The sequence below is a fragment of the Phaseolus vulgaris genome, chromosome 11 (assembly GCF_051622355.1).
Source record: "Phaseolus vulgaris cultivar YP4 chromosome 11, ASM5162235v1, whole genome shotgun sequence".
Taxonomy (NCBI): Eukaryota; Viridiplantae; Streptophyta; class Magnoliopsida; order Fabales; family Fabaceae; genus Phaseolus; species Phaseolus vulgaris.
In genome coordinates this window covers 40,528,008-40,541,370 of record NC_143508.1, presented here as the reverse complement: position 1 = coordinate 40,541,370, position 13,363 = coordinate 40,528,008, and the positions used below count along the sequence as shown (strand labels likewise).

Here is a 13,363-nt window from a genome sequence, read left to right as displayed (position 1 = left end):
TGAACCGTATGTAACAGCAATCCATGGGCAATACCTACGAACAACAGTCCGTAGGTAATACCCACGAACAATAGTCCGTAGGTAATTCCCACGAACAGTAGTCCATAGGTAATACTGCAGTCCGTAGGTAAAATTTACACACATTACCCACCAACTCTATTCCATGAGTAAAAAATAGATAATCTTACATGCATCAAAATATCCATTCATACGTTTAAATGAATGCATTTTTTTACAGCTGTATAATATTCAACATATGAAATAATTGAACATATATTAATTCAACAATTTATTATCAAACATCATCCAATACATCTTACATAAAATAAAACACATTTAATTTCAAATTCAAATACATCATAGTTGAAGTCTCTCATTCTTTTCCTTATAATTTCGGACATGTTCCTTTAGTCGCAAAAAGTGTTGTGAATCATGACAAAAACTCAAAGCATGAACCATTGATATTGACTAGAGCACCTCTGATCTTGGTTGGGGAAGCTTCATAGATGTATAGAGGGGCAGTCATGGATGCCATTCCAACTCCCAAACCAACTAAAACTCTTACCATAATGATCACCAATGGAACAGGCGCAATAGCCATAACCAAAGCACCAAGAAAGAATGCAACATCAGGCACCAAAATAGATCTCTTTCTCCCTAGCTTGTCATTCATCCACCCTCCAAATGCAACACCAATTATAGTTGTTGCCATAGTCATACTTACAATGGTTTCCTGCAGAATAGTGGATTAAAACAATCAATATTTCCACCCCCATTAGTTTCAAACGGAAGAAAGCAAAACAATCTTAATTTGGAGCCAAGTTCTCTTGTCAACTTGGTCAAATTCATCACGGATGTATAACAAGGCCCTGGAAATCACCCCTGAATGTGAGTAATTTAGTCAAAACAAATGTCATTTAAAGTGATCAAAGCAACGTCTTTCATAACCATTCACTACATGTTTGTTTGTCAAAACTATCTTATAGATTGTCTCAGGTTAAGGAATTATTTTAATTAAAAAAATCAATTTCGTTCAGAATCAAGCTCAATCCAACACATAATAAAGGTGATTTGAACAAGGCTTTTTCTTTTTATGTAACCTGTATCATAACCAAAGAGAAGGCCTCTTATGCCCGGAGATAAAGCAAGGCACATGATGTAAGGTGATTCAATTGTCCTATGCTAGCATTCTTTGAACTCGGTTTTTTCTGCTACTCTTTCCTCCATCACGCTTGAAACATATACAAGTTAGAGATGATGCATGAAAGTGTTGCATGTCAACTCAAAATGGAATATGTAAAACTAGAGAAGAAAAGCATGGTTTTCAAAGGAACTTGATTGATAATTAAGATCATATAAATAAAAGGAGTATAATCGTTTTAACTTTTAGAAACATTTTTTTATTTATTCTTTTTTAAATATCAAGATATTCTTAATTTAATTAATACAAAGAGATAAAATTAATATGTACTTTACACCAAATCCATGTCTTTTTAAGTAAAATTTATGACTATAAAAAATAAAATTATCTAAAGTCAAACACATGGAATAAAACTATCATCCAAGATGATCACGGGATAATATTGAAATGAGACAAAGAAGAAAAAGAATAAATGTATTTAGCATTACAATTCACACCAATTTATTGCACTATAACTACTGCAGTATATACTACAACCCTATGCTCTATACCTTTTAAATTCACTGACCTTATCTATGTCCTCAATTCATTGGCCTTTTCTATGTTCCAGATACACTAGCTCGGTCTTTGTCTTGGATGTATTCTTGGATGTATTGCCCATATTTCCTTATTTATATATACAAGTTTTTTCTATTGTCCCTATGTTAAAAATGAAAGTTGATCCATATTTGTATCTTGGCAAGATCAATTTTAATTAAATTTTATTGACAATTGTTTTCTAAGTGCATACATACCAAAATTCAATTTTAGTGTATATATATAACATTCTCTATTTGTTTATTTTGAAAATTCAAAATAATACAATTTTTTTTTCTATTGTCCCTATGTTAAAAATAAATTTGATCCATATTTGTTAAAAATGAAAGTTAATCCATATTTCCTAAGTACATACATACCGAAATTCAATTTTAGTATCCTCGCAATAATTTTTTTCTAATTTCTGAATTTTAAACTTTAAACTTTAAACTAAGTCACAGTAAGTAGGTGTAGTATTTGTTATTATATGCATATTTATTAGATAACAAAGGAAAGTTTTATATTTTACAGAGCAACAAAACATAACAAAATCCAATATCAAACCATGTGTGGCTAAGTAGATGTAACTCATTAAAAATATAAAAATGGTAAAACTATTGTTATGTTTTCTTGTGTGATTGATAAGTTTTAAGACACTACTAAGCTGTATTTCAAAAATTAATAGCTGAGGGTGTCATTTCCCAAATAAATTTCAAAAGTAAATTTAAGTTTATTACATACATTCTCTTATCTTCTCAAATAACTAACTGCGTACACTTTATAAAATATTCTTTTAGCAAAAAATGACTCAACTTCTTAGGCATAAAAATAATTTTTTGTCATTTTTAAATTTTTTGACCTTTAATACTTGTTAGACACAACCTCCATATCTTTTTATTCCTGTCCAAACTATATAATAGTTCGCCCTCAAATGCATTTGTCTATAAATCAACACCTAACTTGAACTAAACAAAAAAGTTGGACTGCATTTCTTAGCTTATCAGGAACCATCTTGCTTTTAATAGCATACCATAAATCTGGTTGATTGATATCTAGCTAGATTTAACAACAGGCACAACTGATTCTAAAGGTAATTGTTCCAGTATGAAGGCTACAATTGACTTCTCCCATTCCTCATGTGTCCCCAGTCAAAAACACAATGTTCAACAACTGGAATATTGAACCCGTGGTTCACCCTCCAACAGTCATAGAGGAGCATCTGATTCTCAAGTTGCAGGTGACTACATATTTTATAGCCACCGTGACAATTAACCAACCAACTTAACATCTAAAGTATGATTATTCACACATAAAAGCATAATAGATTATGCAAATTGTCTGCAGAAAAATACTCTAAAATTTTGGATTTGTTATGTCATATAAACTTGCAGTACAATAATAAAAATAAAAATTGAAAGTAAACTGCAACAAACCAAACCAAGAATGTTAATATTATTTTAAAAAGGAAAATACCTCTCCATTATCAGTCACATAAATATTGCAATCATGTCTTTCTTGATTCAATATCAACTTTTGCTCCAACTCCTTTACCAATTCCATGTACTCCATCTGCCATTTCAGTCTCTCTTTCTACAGGTACCATCATACAACTCTATATAAGATATTGAGCAAACATTAGAGATGTTACCCCTAAAATGCCTAAAAGTTAGCATATTCGGTGATTAAGTTTTTAATAGAATGGGACATAAAGGTTTTGTACGGATACAAAGTAAAGAAGCATAGACAACCTATATATAAAAATTCAGAGGCATACATCTTCTGAACAAGTTATTTCTTGGTCAACAACAAGAATCAAAAGAAGTTCTACACCAAAATGCAGTTACCCAAGTCAAATGAGTCCACACTACATCACGCACTCCTGTCATTGTTCAAGGTCACACTGAACACATCTCACACCAAGAATCACTGCATGTTCAAAAGGGGATTAGATGGTAAAACTGAAATGGAAAAAGAAAAACTCAAAAACGTTTGATTTAAATCAAATAATCTTACCTCTGATGGTAGGGTTTGACTCGCCAATGGATGCAAAAGTTATTCTCTGCCACTTCATTGTTACGATTTTCGCAGTTAGAGTTTGATTCGAAAACTGTTTTCTCTCAAATGGGGAAGATTCACTCTTGGATGAGCTTCGGGATTTCGCTTTTGTGATTTGGGAACGAGGTTCATAGATTTGATTTGAGAACGAAGTGGAGAGGTTTGATTTGGGAACGTGATTCTTATTTGGGTAAAACTTTTTTATTTCAATGCTTTGGGTTTTCAATGCAGTACACAGTGCACTTTCAGTTTTTGAAACCAAACGTGTTGAAAAATTTCGAACAAAAATTAGGCGCTGCGGTGATTTTTTTTAATTTACCCATGAGTTAAATTATATTACCCATGTCTTATCTTTTCCCATCAACTTTGATTGATTGGTGGGCAGTGAAGGGGAACGATTTCAAAATGTCAACTCCCCTTCCCCTATGGAAGGGCCATGGACTAAGTATGGAGTGCAGCTCCTCAGGAGGAGCTGGAACCTATCTGCGTGCTTTTGGTACTAGTCACATTTCTTGGCGTAGGTCATATTGTCTTCCTTGGCGAATAATATGCGACTCGAATTTCCTTGAGAGAAAGGAATTGACCACCAATGTGACTTCCACACATTTCTTTATGAAGTTCTGCCAGGACCCAGTGTGCTTGGTCTTGATCGATGCAGTTCAGCAGTGGGTGAGAGAACCCATATCGAAAAAGGCACCTGTCAGTCCAAGTGAATTTACTAGCATTTATCTTTAATTCCTTGGCTTCCTGCTGGTGCATAATATGTCATAGGCCATGAAACGAATGTACGGGCTCATCCATGTTTCCTTTCCAAAATTTGCAGGACCTCGATGCACCTGCCTTCGGAGCTGCCAATGGTCACTTGTGATATCTCAAGGTTTCTTGTATTATTGTGCGATGTGAACCTCCCTTGGTGGAACTGGCCAACATAGATAACAAATCAGCCCTGGAATTTTGGTCCTTGGCACATGCACCAAGTCAAATGAGATTAACATTTCCGCCAATGTCTTCACGTACCTGAGGTACAAAGCCAAATGTGGGCTAGATGTGGGTCCTTAGCTTAGAAGCCTCCACTCACCTAGCCCACCACCACCTGCGAGTCACTCTTGGCTGTTAAGTCTTGTTAAGCATATGATAGTATTTCTCTGCATGAGTGTTGAGGTAAATACAAACCCTAAACATTTAAAAGTTGAAGAGTGCCTAGGGAAAGTCATGTCATTCTTGATTCAACCTTTGATTTCAATTACCTGTTTGTGTATTAAAATAGAGGAATTTCCATTCACATTTGTCTTCATTATTTTATTTCTTGAATTTATGTCATGCTTGCCATTATGCATTCTTAGAATTTGTTGTATTCCTTTCTTATTTGTTTGCATTATTTTTCTTTTTTATTTTCTTTTTTGAGTCCATAGAGTGTTTTGCCCATGAGTGCAAAAAGATAAGTGTGGGGGTATTTGATGAGCATAATTTTATTCACACTTAATAGCTTTAATAATATATTCTTGGACTGTAATCATGAATAAATTAATTATTTTAATTAATATTCTTCTAATTGGGTTTATTTAGGCCATAATTATTATTTCTATTACTTCTATATTTTTAACCCAAAATGATTCATTTGAATCAAAACAGGAAACAAAATCTGAGATAAAGAATTAGATAATTAAATATGCAAATATCTCATAAAAAAATTGAAAACAAATCTTCTATAAGGATATTCTCTCATAAATTAAAATTCCTATGCAAAACCCTTCAAAAATAAAGCAAATATACTTTGATGATATTATTCAAGAAAATCTTCTGCGATATCTCTCACAGTAGTTATGGAATCAATTACAATCAATGCGCAAATTTGAGCAAAATTTGGATACAATATATCTAGAAGATAAGCAAGAATAAAATATGATATTATTTGGGAATAAAGATATATGTTTAATAATTTGATACAGGAAAACAAAGATCCGATAATTGTAAAATAATATCATAAGGCAGATTTTTAATCTAATTTTGTGCAAGAAAAATATGATTATTAAAGAGATTTTAGAGGAAGGAAGATGAGAACTTTTGGATCGTGTTTCATAGCCACAAACATGTTCCAAACCTAGTTTCATTTCTTCTTTTGTATTTTTCTTGTTTTGTAACCTCATGGAAGGCTAAAATCTTTTTTGGTTGATTCCATTGTAATTCACCATTGAGTTCTAAGGTTCTGAGCAATAAAAGTTCCATTTTCCAATTCTCTATAGCAGTTGTTTTAATATTCTGATCTCCTGGAAAACTGGTTTTTGTGAGAGGTTGTACTTGAATGCATGATTGAGAGTCGTCCTTGTCTTAAACTTTGGTTTCTTAGTTAGTTCACATTGTTCTGATTAATTTCTTGGGCACATGATTTAAGAGAGAGGAGAGAAAAATCCCATGAGTGCACACATGGATACAAATGGGGTATTAAATACAACAATAGATGCATGTTTTGTTGATAAGATTAGGTTGAATTGGATTAACGCATGTCTGATTTAGTTACTTTGTGTGAGAATTTAAGGGTGATAATCTTTAGATAACTTATGAGGAATTCATTGGTGGAGGAACTTGGAAGTCAACCTAATTCTTTAATGTTTTTAATCTCTACTTTATTTTTTTGCGTAACTATCTCAACCCCCTTTTATCTTTATTGTTATTGCTAACTTTTCTTGTTTGCAAATATATTTTTTGAACAATAATTTACTTATATCACTATTGGTTTCATTGCGAAACAACTTGGGCTCATCTTACCACAACTATATACTATCATCGTTTTGACGTTTGACGGACTATCATTGCATTAGATGGACTACGTTGAAATCATTTTAACTTGGCTGTTAAACAACAACTATCAAATTTGGCGCCATTGTCGAAGAATCCAATTTGAATTTTGATATCAATTATTTTTTCTTGATCTACTTAATTTTTTTATTTCATTTGCATAATTTTATTTTCCACATATCTAACTTTATTTTTTTTTATTGGTTTTATTTATTTATTTATTATAGTGATAAAAAGGGAAAAAAAATAATATTTGGAGATGTATGTGTTTAAGAAGAGCTTTGATGACTCCAAATCTCCATGGATTGCTTGAAGGCTGATTGTAGCTTAGTTGAGTGTGTTCTAGGATAGTTTGAATTTGTTAATTCACTCTTAATTTGAATCCAAAGCTGATTTAATTCAAATCTTTTTGAAAAGAGTGTTTTATGAAGAAGAAAAAAAACCCAGTTATTTTATCCTTTCAATCGGTTGTTTCATACTTAAGGTTTTTGAAACTGGTTTTGTCATATTTGAGTTTGGTTGACTTTGTTGTCAAACCAATTCAATCGGTTATTTCGACAAAACAACCGACTGTTTTTTTTAACTGTCTTAAAAAAATTCTGTTAAGTTGGTTAAATCTGCTTTAAATGATTTGAAACTAATTTGGCTTTTATAATAAATGTTTTCTACTACTAATTGAAGTATATATGTTTTGTTTTACGCTCCTAGCATTAACTTTACAAGATCAGTTTGTGAAATCATGTTTTCTCCAAGATTGCTTAAGGCTTTGGATATTTCTTTAAGAGTGAAGTAGGACTTGTTGTGTACTTTGATTTAATTTGTACCAGGTGTGATGAATCTTATTTCTTTCTTCATTTGTAATTTTGTAAGTACTGGTGTTCACAGAGTCAGAGGGTGTTCTGATCTGTGATGTGATTGTGGTGTGACAAAGGAAGTGTGTGTTCTTGAGGGGATCAAGATCACTTCTTTGGTGGTTATGTGTTTGTAACCTGGTTATTGATTGCATAGTGGATACCCAGAGGTTTCTGGAAACTAGATATAGCTCTTGGTATAAGAGTGAGCCAGTATAAAACTTTTTGTGTGATTCTTTCTCCCTTAACTCTTGTATATCTGTTTTTAGTTGTTTTTATACTCTGCTGATAAAAACATCCGGTTGAATTGCCTAAACAACCGGTTGAATTTCTGGAATTCAACTAAAACTGTTTTATAACTTGTGTTCTTTCATTCCTTTGGCTGTGATTCTTCTTTGACTTTCATTATACCTTCAAAGTTTGCGAAAATCGTTTATAAACAATTCACCCCCCCCTCTTGTTTAAGGCCCTCAATTCTAATAGTATGATGTGCAACTCAACACTACAAAAAAACGTGTATATGGTGGCGATTATAATATGGCGATTATTAAAAACCGCCACAATTTACTGTATAATACGACATTTTCGTAAGCGTCATAATGTTCTCCCGCTTTTCGTTCCCTCCATAACCTTAATCTTTCCCAAAGTTTTCATTTTTCCCTCTTCCATACTCTTGAAAATGTACCTCTTTCACTCAACCTCTAAACCTTCACTCTCACCTTGATCCTCTTTCAGTCTTCACATTCTTCTAAACCTTCTCAACTCCATTTCGTAAACCCTTTCACCCTCACCGTAATCCTTTCTTTCTCAGTCCCATCTCGTAAACCCTTCCTCTCACCCTCACCGCAATCGTAAATCCTTCCTCTCACCCTCACCACAATCGTAAACTCTTCCTTTCACCCTCACCACAAACGTTTCCCAGTTGTATTTCGTAAATCCTCACTCACCGCCTCATTTCGTTATCTCAAATTTCAGACATAAACTGAGAGAGATAATGCAGTGGCGCGCCCAATGGCTTTGGGAATCTCTAATATTCTGCACTGCCCCAAATTGAGTTCTCATAACAATCTCCATCCCAAAATTTCAACCGCTCTCAGGTCATCCATTCTCTCTCTCTCTCTCTCTCTCTCTCTCTCTCTCTCTCTCTCTCTCTCTCTCTCTCTCTCTCTCTCTCTCTCTCTCTCTTTTTTTCGCATAAGGGTTAATAAAATGTAATTCGGTGTCGATTTTAGGTTTCCCTAGACAACAACATGGAGTGATAGAAAGATTATTTGTGTTGCTGCATCTGCGACAGGGAGCTTTAATTCCGATGGTGACTTTAATCCTTATGAGGTAAAGAGTAAAATCTACTCTGTAATTAGTTCACACTTTGAAATTTGAAGTTGTTCGAATTGTATCTTAGTTTATGTGATGTGATGTAGGTGTTAGGTGTAAGCCCTATTGAGAAATTTGACATGGATATGCAAAAAGAAAGAAGGAGGTTGAGATGAATGGCGATGAAGCAACTGCTTCCAGAGTAGGTTGACTTTTTTTTTTTCATTTTGTTTATCGTGTAAAATGGTTTTCATAACTATCGACACATATAATATCTTGGAACAGGCTGCATTGTCATTATTGACATGGCAACTAGTTTCCCAAGTTTGAAATGGGTGAGGTTGATTTCTTGCATTCGTATTTGGAAGTTAAGATCATGTATGAGTTATGCAATATGTATAACATTGTTAAGTTTACTTCTAATCCTTGTCCTCCAAAGTAAAACTTACATATGGGATACAAGAGCTTGATTATTCCTTTATTTTTTAGGTTCTTAGTGATGTGTATTAATATTTGATTTTTTTCCCTCGAATTTTAATGCACTAATGTGTGAGATGTTGTGCGCTGTGAATGTATAATTCAGCTGGAAAAGGCATATGACAAACTCATGATGGCTCAGCTGACTAATCGGAAAAAGGGTGTAACTTTTGGATCATTTAAGGTAATGTAGGGGAATCTATTTTGTTGTGTAGTTATTGTTTAAGTTCCATTTGAGGTTGAAGCTATTTTTGTTAATTTAGTTTTGGATGTGTTTGATGCTTTCAATATTCACTGGACTTCTCTTGCAGGCATATACTTTTATTTTGAACATAAAGTATATTAAGATAGAGTTGTCCACTATCCTCGTGAATGATATGATGTGTGCCCGACGATTTTTTTTCTTTTAAAACATTAGAACATTCTTTATGTGAGTTGTCTTGCTAAATACACTTTATTCCCTATTTGCTTAATGCAGTTAAGAGATGAATGATCACAAGGTTATTGATTTAAAACTTCTTCTCGGTTACACAAGTATTATCTTTTAATACATATGATGTGAAGGGATGGGTTTCTATTGAAGTATGAAATAGTTGTGAACTAGGATAAGGATAGCTAGTTCAGTGCCATGTTTCTTAAATATCATATGAATTTAGATTGGGTTATAAAATAAAATTTACGAAGCACAGGTGATATTAGGAACTTTTCCCCTTGAACAGTTGAAGGTATCAACTAATATTTCGTGAATTCATTATGGTCGATTGTAATTCAAGTGTTAGTTTATCCTTTACAATATAAAATTTCCATGAAGTTAGGTTTTTCATTATCTATATAATTAACATTCATTTTGGTCCTCTAAAGATATATGTGAGCTTAGATTGGTTCTCCAAAGATTGTTGCTTTGATGATAATTAATGGCATTGGTTTTCCTTCAAAAAATAATTTGATGATAAAATGTGAAATTTTAAAACCAATTTAGCTTTTCTTCCTAATGTTTAGCTAAAATTTTGTCTAAAGAGATTTTGAGCAGACTTTCCATGTCTGCTCAAAGTTTGAGCCTCAAACATCCATTTGTTACTTTTGCAACTTGGCATGTTCAACTGTGGCATCCAAGTGCTGATCTAGAAAAATCTATTCTCAAATAATGTAATCTACCCTCACTTTCACTTTCTGTTTCTAATATAAATGACTTTTGCAAGATTTGGGTCTAAACTGAAAATTTGTAAAGTGAGGGAAACTGGACCAACACTTATTTTATTTCTGTGAAGAATAGAGGGTTTCTTGATTACTATTTCGGTGTTTCAGTTTTTAAAAACTTTTTGCTGCTATCTATTATGAAACATTAAGATTTTTTCTTTATTATCAGGAATGAGGCATTTCAGGTTGCTTTTATTCATGCTGATGAAAGTACTTCTGACGCAAATAATTCGAAAGTGTTTTATTCAAAGCTTGTCAAAGCATATATAAATGGAAAAGATCAGGTGGAGAAAAACTATCCATGCTAGTCTGGTATACCATATTCTTGCTTTGTCCATCTATACTACTTTTATTTTATATATTTTAATTTTTACTGTTTTATCTTGTTTTTCTTTTCTCTGACATGTTTTTTATTTTCACCTTGTACATAGGAAATATATTCTATTAAACTTCATGGAGATCCAAAGCTTGGAGAAGGAAAACCCGAAAACCAAAACCATGCCATAATTTTCACTCTTGGTGAAGTTGTTCAAACTATTGACATGAATCAGGTGAAGACAGGTCTCATTATAATATTTTTTCTTGTCCTCGTTGCCATCTTTTATACATTGTGGTATAAGGACAAATAAAAAGGAATTAAGGCAAATAAGCTTTTTTTAGTTCTATGCTTTGTCATGTTGGAAATATATTTTAGTTATATCAGAAATGAAAACTATTGCTATATCAGTGAGTTTGTTTCCCCTCTGTTAGAATTTCACTTATTGCATCATTCATCTATTCTTATGCCTTGCTACTATTCTTTGCTTCTGGGTTACCTTTTGGGATACCTCAGCTAGTTGTCTATTTTTTGGAATCATATATGCCATGATTTTGTGAGTTTTACTGACTTGTAAATAAGAACTTTCAGCTGCTCTCGTAGCTCTTCAATTCGGTGGAATAAAATTTTCTAGAATTTGAGGAGTTTATGATAGACTGTCGCAGGTTAGTTGTTTGTGCAATTATCTGAAATGTAAATTGTGAATAATTATTTCTAGTTAGCTTATCTAAAGTTCCTTTCTAAGAGTAGAATATTTATAATGGATAATGATATATACTACAACAGTTTTTTAATCTGTCTTTTTAGGGTAGAGGTGCTAATCTATATATCTTACAAAATTATGTGCAACATATATCAATTGTATATATCATTCTCATAACCTCTTTCTACTTTCTTTTTAGCTCCATAATTTAAGTATATATATTTTTCTTGTGATATCACTGTACACATGTTTTATTACTATAATTGTGAAGGTGGACAATATTTAAAAAAATGTTTTATTATTATTTTTGTTAGACTGATTTTAGCTTTTTTTTTACCTTTGTCTATTCGAAATTGTTTCTTAGATTTGAATCACATTTTAGGTAATAAATTTATAATTATAATATTTGTTTCACTTTTACTTTTGGCTGGACTATCATGTTTCCCTTGTATTAATAGTGCTACATTTCTAGCAATCATGGTGCATAACTTTTTCATATTTGATATAGTCCATCCATTTGTATAATTTCTTGCACATCTGCCTATCTGCATATTTGTTTTCATTATAGTATTATTTTTATTTATTTTTTAAAAATTAAAAATTAACTTTAAACATATTTTATTTATTTCAGGCACTAGATGTTGGAAGTGATGTTCCATCACCAAACCAAAATATTATAGGATCAAGTGGAGACAACAAGACAAATTAGGATGTGACTTGTAATATGTTTAAATATGAATATTGATATTTTGACAATTTAATGTTATCATTTTGATTTACTTGTATTTTTTATTTCTTTGAAATTATCAACTTTGTTCTCTGAATGAATGAGGTCATTTTTTTTATAGATATGTTTCTATCATTCAATTATTAATATTTATCAAGTTTAATTATATTATGAAATTAATTTGTGTTATGATTTAATTATATTATGAAATTAAATTGTGATAAGAAATTTATTTATAATATAAAGTTTAATTATATTATGAAAAATTCAATTATAAGAACATAATTGAATAAATTATTAAAAATAAAATTAAATATTTAATATTCTAATTATAATAATGGTAATGGTTATTATAAATGTCATATTATACCGTATTAAGTGGCGTTTAAAACTGTCGTTATTTACATTGAAATTGGTTGATCTAGTTTTAAAATTACGACATTTATAACTGACGCTAATTACACGCTTAAAACCGCCACTTTATACAATGCATAATATGGCGTCTGCTACAACGGTTCTCAATTGACCGCCACAATAAACTTTGTGGCGGCAAGAATTCTGGCGGTATGCGGTACCGCCACAGATGTATAATGCAGCGGTTAAAAACGCCAGTTTTTGCGAAAATAACCGCCGCATTATACACATTTTTTTTTTAGTGCAAGGAGATACTTTTTTTAGGCTAAACAATTACAAATGAAGATCATCAGAGTAAAAAGCTCAAAATGAAGACCTCAATATAGTGAAAGTGATGTGGGATGATAAGTCTAGTGATGCAACTTGGGAATTAAAGAAACCATTAGAAAAACCTATCCTTATCTCTTTTCTAGTAAGTCAAATTTTGGGGAAAAAAATTTATTCTTGCTGGGGAGAATATAAGGACCTAGAAAATAGCTTTAGAGAAGAAGTGGTATATTTAAAATGACAAGTGAATATTTTATTATTAAAGTAAAAAGATTATATAAATAGAAAAATCAGTTATTCAGAATTCATTTTAAAAGAATCACCATCTCTCTAAAATTTTCCTTTTTCCTTCCTCTGCCTTCTCTCTAACTCTTTGAACATCTTTTTCATTAGAATGGTGATCAGAGTCTGCCATTGGATTCTTGACAGCGAATACTACAAGATTGTCCGATCAGAGTTTTAGACAAAGTAAGTTCATTTTTGCTCTTTTTTCCTATGAGTCAGTTTTTGAAATGTTAAGTTTGTCTTG

General features: G+C 32.0%; 2 protein-coding genes across 11 annotated transcripts; one reads left to right on the top strand and one right to left on the bottom strand.

Annotated features, from left to right (window-relative positions):
• Nucleotides 1–243: 243 nt before the first annotated feature.
• LOC137825719 (inositol transporter 4-like) lies at nt 244–4,055 on the bottom strand. Of its 6 annotated transcripts, none has more exons than XR_016517126.1 (5): nt 3,731–4,055; nt 3,562–3,643; nt 3,191–3,329; nt 1,134–1,231; nt 244–733 (listed from the first exon to the last, which is right to left on the bottom strand). XR_016517126.1 is itself a non-coding variant. In XM_090296892.1 (4 exons), exons 3-4 carry the CDS (start codon nt 3,284–3,286, stop codon nt 431–433), a joined length of 399 nt encoding a protein of 132 aa, XP_090153018.1. In that variant the 5' UTR covers nt 3,287–3,329; nt 3,562–3,643; nt 3,731–4,055; the 3' UTR covers nt 244–430. The 6 variants fall into 6 exon arrangements, 3 of the variants coding, with proteins under 3 accessions (XP_090153018.1, XP_090153017.1, XP_090153019.1); XR_016517125.1 differs by having other exon boundaries at nt 3,191–3,307; nt 3,731–4,053; XR_011083333.2 differs by having other exon boundaries at nt 1,101–1,231; nt 3,191–3,307; nt 3,731–4,052.
• A 4,365-nt stretch (nt 4,056–8,420) lies between these two features.
• On the top strand, nt 8,421–12,273 carry LOC137805522 (callose synthase 10-like). Of its 5 annotated transcripts, XR_016517160.1 has the most exons (8): nt 8,421–8,516; nt 8,652–8,751; nt 8,841–8,935; nt 9,317–9,394; nt 10,584–10,691; nt 10,839–10,958; nt 11,315–11,388; nt 12,058–12,273. XR_016517160.1 is itself a non-coding variant. In XM_068605464.2 (7 exons), the coding sequence occupies exons 3-7, from the start codon at nt 8,906–8,908 to the stop codon at nt 12,133–12,135; spliced, it is 414 nt and encodes a 137-aa protein (XP_068461565.1). In that variant the 5' UTR covers nt 8,421–8,516; nt 8,652–8,751; nt 8,841–8,905; the 3' UTR covers nt 12,136–12,273. The 5 variants fall into 5 exon arrangements, 1 of the variants encoding a protein (XP_068461565.1); XR_016517159.1 differs by having other exon boundaries at nt 10,593–10,691; nt 10,839–11,388; XR_011080219.2 differs by having other exon boundaries at nt 10,593–10,719; nt 10,839–11,388.
• Nucleotides 12,274–13,363: the final 1,090 nt, after the last annotated feature.

Coding starts and splice junctions, on each gene's coding strand:
- LOC137825719 (XM_090296891.1), bottom strand. CDS start 3,603: ATGACAGGAGTGCGTGATGTAGTGTGGACTCATTTGACTTGG. Junction 3,308..3,561: donor TGTGGACTCATTTGACTTGG/GTAACTGCATTT, acceptor TGGTACCTGTAG/AAAGAGAGACTGAAATGGCA. Junction 734..3,190: donor ATGTGACTGATAATGGAGAG/GTATTTTCCTTT, acceptor ACTATTCTGCAG/GAAACCATTGTAAGTATGAC.
- LOC137805522 (XM_068605464.2), top strand. CDS start 8,906: ATGAATGGCGATGAAGCAACTGCTTCCAGA. Junction 9,395..10,583: donor TAACTTTTGGATCATTTAAG/GTAATGTAGGGG, acceptor ATCAGGAATGAG/GCATTTCAGGTTGCTTTTAT. Junction 10,692..10,838: donor ATATAAATGGAAAAGATCAG/GTGGAGAAAAAC, acceptor CCTTGTACATAG/GAAATATATTCTATTAAACT.